This window comes from Pseudorasbora parva, chromosome 6 (assembly GCF_024679245.1).
Source record: "Pseudorasbora parva isolate DD20220531a chromosome 6, ASM2467924v1, whole genome shotgun sequence".
Lineage (NCBI taxonomy): Eukaryota > Metazoa > Chordata > Actinopteri > Cypriniformes > Gobionidae > Pseudorasbora > Pseudorasbora parva.
Genome location: NC_090177.1, coordinates 45,970,641 through 45,977,839, shown reverse-complemented (window position 1 = coordinate 45,977,839; position 7,199 = coordinate 45,970,641). Strand labels below are relative to the sequence as shown.

Sequence of the window (7,199 nt, the reverse complement as noted above, 5' to 3'; positions counted from 1 at the left end):
GAAAATCTTAAATAAATAAATACTTAAATTATAAATAAAATAAAACCTAAACTATTACTTACATGATTACCTTTTTTTTTTTTACTTTTTTTTTATAATAGTGGTCTATGAATGTGTTTTTAGATTGGTTGGCTGTGGAATTAATTTAGATTTGTAGAGTAAAATGTTGTTTTTATTGTGTAGTGAAAGTTAAGCGAGGCCCTTGAGGCAAGACGTCTTAAGTAGAAACATTTCCTAAATATACCTAAGAAATATAAATTGAAGCAAGGAAAGGAAATAAGCATTTTCTCAGATGTCACGCGCTTTCGAAAAATGCGCCTCGGAATGCGCGATGGCGTCATAAAGAAGCGGAACGTTGAACAAAGTCGCGCGAGTGAAACCTGCAAACTTTACCGTCAGTTTTCTCAGTCTGCTTCTCTTTGCTTCTTCTCTGAAGTTTATATGATAGAGTTACCCAAGTGGACAACTGTTATCATGGCACTGAAGAGAAAGCGTAGTTCTAGCGCTCAGGTGAACGAGTACGACTCCCACCAGAGCACATCCTCAACATCCAGCACCGACGCGGCGGAAAACCATCAGCCCGTTAGTGCGGGCGAGGAAAACGAGATGCCAATGAGGAAGATGAGAAGGACGGACAGTTTCGTGAAGCTGAACTACCGTGACTGGAGCAGCAGCTCAGACCAGATTACTAGAGCTGAGGGTAAATCAAATGACCATTGGAGAATATCATTGAAATATCATTACCATACGTTACAAATCCATCACAAATTAAATCAAAATACAACTGAAGTTTGATCAAGCCAGTCATCAGATTTGGCATAAGTATTTTATTTTGAATCTCCCCTTAACATGAGAATGCAATGTTTAATAATCATTGGGCTATTGTTTATTGTAAAATGCCTTTGTTTGGTATTCTGCTTTAGATTCTCTTCAGGACAGTGCCTGTGCTCATCATGGTCCTCCTCGGGATCCTCTAGCCAGTGGTCTTGAAGTCTTTCCTCCTGCAGATCATCATGGTCAAGCCCCTTCTGCAGTTTACCTTAAATGGTTTGAGGTATTGACCACAAAAAGCTACAAATTAGCATGAATGTTAATTAATATTTGGAAGATTTTGACACATTTTTGTGCATCTGTTTGATATGTTCTTTGTTTCTTGTGATATGGGAAGAAATCCAAGTCAAATCTCTTCTGTGTGTTATATGATCAGTCTGTTAGTGAGGCAAGTGATAGTCAGGAGAGACAGTGGAGGAAGTACAGCTCTGTAGAGCTGCGCTCTCTTCACTGGATCAGCAGCTCAGGTCAGGGTCAGACCACTGCAGACATTAGTGAGAGACACGCTGAGGGTAAATCCAATGACCAGTTGTTTTCTGTTTATCACAGCTCTGTACATCATAAAGTCTACATCATTTTCAGCTAGATATAAGTATACATTAATGGAAACCTAGTGTCATTCATTAGAAATATGACACATTTGATGAAAACTCAGAAGATTCGATCCAGGCCATGATCAGATTTTTTTTCCAGGACATGTCATATATCTTTAAACACAGATGAAACCAAGCGGACATCTTTTACCATCGGCCAAAAAAGAAAACAAAGTTCTCAAAGTGGCACGTCCTCAACATCCAGCACCGATGTGGCTGAAAACCATCAGCCTGCCAGTGATGGTGAGGAAAATGAGATGCCAGTGAGAAAGAGGAGGAGGATGGATAGTTTTGAGAAGCTGCCGTCTCTTCACTGGAACTGGAGCAGCAGCTCAGACCAAGATAACACTGCGATATATGAGAGACACACTGAGGGTAAATCATATGACCATTTCTAAATGTGTAGGCTAACTGTTTTCTGTCTACTTGAGCATCATAATGTCCAGGTTTAAATCAGTATCCATCAGTGGGAACGTAGTTCATTAATTTCTGTTCCATGGGATGAAGTGGACATGTTATAAAGTCATGATCAGATTGTTTTTTTCAAGGACATGTCTTATATATTAACAGATAAAACATCGAAGAACGTTTATTTTTTAAACATTCCTGAAGAATCACCATGATATAACTATGCAGTGTTTAATTATTATTTGTCTGATATTCCCCGCTTTAGATCAGAGTTCTCTACAGGACAGTGCCTGTGCTCATCATGGTCCTCAGGACTCTCTCTCCAGTGGTCTTGAAGTCCTTCCTCCTGCAGGTCAGCAGGTTGAAACCCTTCCAGTCAGTCCAGCACCAGGTCACAACAACAGCAGAGTGGACGGGACACCGGAGGGTGAGTTTATGGCCATAACCTCAAACATTACACTCACTTCTCTCCAATCATCTAAAACGATTCCTCTTTTAACAGGCAACATTTTGAGCCGGTATGAAATCGGCAGGATGCTTGGTGAGGGAGGATACGGCTCTGTTTTTGAGGGAAAACGCTTGGAGGATGGCCTTGAGGTATTGTCATTTCCTTATTAGCAATCAAATAGTTTTGTCTCACTATATCCAGTTGAAGTCCTTTTTAATGTATATTTTATACTATTTACTGCACTTGACACTTTTTTTGGTTGATCAGGTGGCAGTGAAAATTGCCAGAAAGCCAAAGGACATGAAATACATCCACATTGTAAGTATGCTACACTCGCTACGCTGTTTTCCCACGGTCTTCAAATTAAAATGTGTAGACATAACGATAACACCGTCATATAACAATGATCTTTCCTTCAGGCTGGTCATCCCGCACCGCTCCCATTAGAGGTCGGCCTGTTAATCCTCGTTAATAATGGCCCCAAAGTTCCAGAGATCATTGAGCTGCTGGACTGGCAGGACCAGCCTGACCAGTATATCCTGGTCTTGGAGCGTCCCTCACCCTGCAAAGATCTGTGGGATTTTCTCAACTTTCACGATGGCACCCTCAACGAGGACACGGCGCGGTTTATCATGACGCAGACAACAATGGCTGCTCACGTGTGCTGTCGCCGTGGAGTTTTTCACCGGGACATTAAGTTGGAGAACCTGCTGATCAACACAGAAACATATGAGGTCAAACTGATTGACTTTGGATGTGGGGATCTCCTGCAGGAATCTGGCTATGAAAAATTCAGAGGTATGTATTAATCAGACCTGTAGTTTGGGACTTAAGTTCTAGTGACAAGCTAAATTGGTGACACAACATCTCAGCATTGTTTAAAATGAAATAACATCAGTCATTGGTGTTTCAAGCTTCAGACAAATCTCTTTCCTACAGGCACTGTAGACTACCGCCCACCTGAGTACCGCACAGAGGGAAAGTATCACGGGAAACCAGCTACTGTGTGGTCTCTAGGAGTGCTCTTATTCCTGTTGGTGTGTGGACGCTTCCCAGAACGCAGAGACAGACGAATGATTGATGACAACACCTGGTCTATGCCTGGCTTATCAAACGGTAAGAAGCCATACATCACAACAAAGAAGACCAAAATCATACAAAACAAACTGAGGAAAAAGTAACACCTAAGGCCCTGATCACACAGAACGCGTTTTGCAGCGAGAGGCGCCTTTTTGAATGGATTTCGGTTGGCAGAGTGTTATGCGCGCTGCTTATGCGTCCTGGGCGCCTCGCGTTTTAACCGCTTGCTGCGCCTCGCGTTTTTGAAGGAGAGCTCCGAGCGCATGAAGTTGAAAAAAAGTCAACTCTGAGCGGAAAAGCGCCCGATGTCATCGCGTTTATTTTCTTTTGTCCAATCGAATGAATGGAGAGGCGGGCCTTCCGTTGTGTTGACCGTTTTGATTTGACTGACAGTACAGGTGATTCGGGGGTTGCCTAGAAACATAAAAACCTGCAGCGCACTTCTCTTTTCTGAATGAAAAACGCTTACCAAACAGGGAGTGCACTGCGCCTCGCGTTTTCGAACCTTAAAAACGCGTTCTGTGTGAGCTTGATTTCGATTTAAAAAGATGAAACCGTAATAAAATAAAAACAAATTAACAGATTACAAACAATAGCACAAATAAATACAATAGAATAAAATATACTAATGAAATAAGACTGCTTTATTTTTTCAGGTATCTCTAACATTCAGGTAAGAAACTTTTAAACTTATAAAGAAAGAAAAAAAGACATTTAAAGTAATTAAATTTAAAATAACATTGGATAACGTTCATTGTAAAACATTAAAACGCCTCCAGAAGAAACCATTAAAGTTACACAAGTTGATCAGTCAGAGCAGTGTGATCATTAGTCTATTTGTAGTTTGAATAACAAATAAGTGCTGTCCTTTAAGACTTGGATCCTAATCACTGTTCCTGTTACTCCTTCTTCCTGAACTGTCTACGTTAATACTCTTCAAGATGTGGACTGAGAAAGTTTTTGAGTGTATTTGACCAAGCTCTGAGAAAAAAGCAAATGTTTGCACTTGTATGTCAGAGGCGGCTTTATTAATAGTATTGTGTGTGTGCTTCAGATGTGAGCGTGAAATCCGCGGGGATTAGTAGAATTATGTGACGGATCTCACATACACACTAACACGCTGTCATGGGGAAAAATCCATTAGAGCGCGCGTTCGCCGTGCTCAGAGGGTTAACTGGGCTGAATGAGAATATGCCGGTGCGTGTCAACTCGTTGCTGGTCGGAGAGGAGAGTGCAGCTAAACTGAGTATCATTTCCTTTCAGATATTTCTGTATCGTTACACATCGAAACAAGGATATATTTGACAACATTAGTTGCACTGTGCCGACCCAGGCTTTTTAAGGGTCGGTTCACACTAGTAGTTTGAACTTCCGTCAAGGGAACATAATGAGCATTGATGGACCTTTTTTTTGCGGTGCATTGTGGGACTTTTTAGAGAGCAAAGGTTTCAGTTCTCTGGAAGCATTTTCTGTGATTGAAACAGCCCTTAAAATGGCCGAATCCCTGATCAGTGCCTTGACTACTGAACCAGGGAGCTGATTGAGACTCAATGTGGATAAAACAGGAATTTCTCCTGATTTTCTGACCACAGAATCAAATACAGAATCAAATAGTCGGATCTTACTGCTTTATACAAATATAGCAGGTGTAAAGTTTCCGGTAATAATCCGAATCTCTTCCATCGTTCTGCACAGAATGCTGCCACCTGATTCGATCCCTCCTGCAGGAAAGCCCAAGACAACGGATTGATTTGAGGGAAATCCTTCAACATGAGTGGTTTAAGGTACTGAGTTTAAGATCAGCTACAAATTATTTGAAAGATTTATTCCCTTTTCATTTGAAAGATTATAATTGTAATGTATGTAGACTATAACCTTGTAGTGTGTGTTTTTCAGGACACAGAATAAGACATGAAGAGGATTGTCAGAGCTGCATATCATGTCAGAATTCCTCTCTTTTGGTCGCCCCTGAAGTTCCTGTAAAACCCGCTCTGGATGTCACATTTCCTGTCTTTGTCTGCTTCTTCACTCAGCTTAGCATCTAGCAGGCTGAGTGCTCCCAAAAGGCTTAAAGGCCATCTTTCAATTTATACACAATATTGTATAAAAAATGTAAATTTATTTTACAACACCCACGGGCAGAAATTAGGGAAAAAAAAAGTGCCTGTTCTAAGCTACGCTCCAAAAACCGGCCTTTTCCTAGAGAACGCGTCATATGACGTAACGACAGGCAAACAGGCGCTGCTGCAGCCCTGGCTCTCAGTGTGGGTTTACGGAGTCTGAGAGGTGGAAACAGAAAATAGAGATTGTTGTTATCGTTATTATAGTTATAGTAGGTTTGAGTTGTCACAATGGTGAATCAATAAAAGATCCTTGTTACAATGACTGTATGAACAGCATATTCCCGTCCTAGCCGAAAGACTAACTGCTTTCATACACGCACTCCACAGTACAAGTGAGCTCATTTGATTATGTCCGTCGGAAATCCTAAGAGGTGAGTAGTAGAACAGCCGACTAAGCTCGGCCTTCCAGCTGTCCGGTTATGTTGTTCAGATATACGGCCCAAACGCTTGACATTTGCAGAAGCAGAACATGCGGACACCTAGGTCTAAAGCAGTTACTGATTAAACATCAGCTAGCAATTTCTACAAAATTTCACAATAAACTATGTTGTGTAGAAATGCACAGAATTTCTTTCCCTAATCCAGACTAGCTGACCGTCACAGATGTAAGCTTAGCCTACATCCTACAACATTCATTTAAAATCTGGGATCTAAATGATTTATTTTAAGACATGTTGCTGGCATAGATGGTGGCAATGTACATGGATGCTTGAAAAACAACAAAGTCGACAACAATATTGCTAAATATGATTTAATAAAGATACTGCAATGTGATAAACATGGAGACAACGTTAGCCACAATTAGCTATACCCTACGGTCACTCACCAAGACACCTGCCCAATTCTCAACCGATTCTCTTTTTTCTGCAGTCTTTGCACACTGAGGCCGATATTTTCACGAGGCGTTTTTTCATATTCATGATCCGAAAAACGTGTCATGCACAGAGACCTTGCACACCGAGTCCGATGCGGATATTGTTCATCCACTCCTGCGATCGCGTAGAGGAGAGCTTCCCCTCCTTATCAAGCGGGATCCAGACCGACCGATCCAAAGTTTCAGTGGCTCAGTTTGATGCTTTGCTAGCGATACTAGAGCCACGTATTAAAAAGAAGACCACTAATTTCCATGAATCAATTGATCCCGAACACCTGGCAGTATGTCTATGGATCCGATCGCACACACACACACACACACACACACAGACTTGATGTGCTATAATTATAGCGGATATAATAATAGTTGTGGTATTTTTGCTAGAATAATATGTATGGTGGCTCTGAGTTGTCAAAACATCTCTCAAAATGCGTTTTTACGAATGCGAAACCGCAGAAAATCGTCCTGTCCCTTTTGATGGACGAAAGTTTCGGAGGCAGCTGTGCAAGTGTGATTGACATAACGTGAGGTCGAATTTATTTTTTGACATGCGTTAATTTGGCATGCGAATTACGGACTCAGTGTGCAAAGGCCTTAAGAGTTGACATTTATCCCAACTGCAACCTCTTCACTGTCTGACTCCATTACGAAGAGACGATGTTTACCGGCCGTTGCGTCACTTAAAAAACTGTTTTAATGCACATTTATGATGAATTTCTTCACGCAAGTCGAGCTCCTACACTATTTATCTACACGTTCATTCACAGGAATCTTCAACTTTAAGCAACTTTGTAGCCCTGGTAGCCCCTGGCTCCTCGTTTTGAGGCAGTAACATTTGCATC

General features: G+C 41.4%; 1 protein-coding gene across 1 annotated transcript; it reads left to right on the top strand.

Moving 5' to 3' along the window:
• Positions 1 to 560: 560 nt before the first annotated feature.
• LOC137079445 (serine/threonine-protein kinase pim-1-like) lies at positions 561 to 5,445 on the top strand. Its single transcript, XM_067447402.1, has 10 exons — positions 561 to 700; positions 924 to 1,054; positions 1,551 to 1,799; positions 2,098 to 2,259; positions 2,335 to 2,429; positions 2,548 to 2,598; positions 2,700 to 3,078; positions 3,220 to 3,396; positions 5,056 to 5,144; positions 5,257 to 5,445. Exons 3-10 carry the CDS (start codon positions 1,682 to 1,684, stop codon positions 5,266 to 5,268), a joined length of 1,083 nt encoding a protein of 360 aa, XP_067303503.1. The 5' UTR covers positions 561 to 700; positions 924 to 1,054; positions 1,551 to 1,681; the 3' UTR covers positions 5,269 to 5,445.
• The last annotated feature ends 1,754 nt before the right edge of the window (positions 5,446 to 7,199 follow it).

Bases quoted from the DNA above. Each gene is read 5' to 3' on its own strand.
- LOC137079445 (XM_067447402.1), top strand. From the start codon at position 1,682: ATGCCAGTGAGAAAGAGGAGGAGGATGGATAGTTTTGAGAAGCTGCCG. The intron at 1,800-2,097 runs GTAAATCATATG...TCCCCGCTTTAG, and splicing joins ATATGAGAGACACACTGAGG to ATCAGAGTTCTCTACAGGAC. The intron at 2,599-2,699 runs GTAAGTATGCTA...TCTTTCCTTCAG, and splicing joins ACATGAAATACATCCACATT to GCTGGTCATCCCGCACCGCT.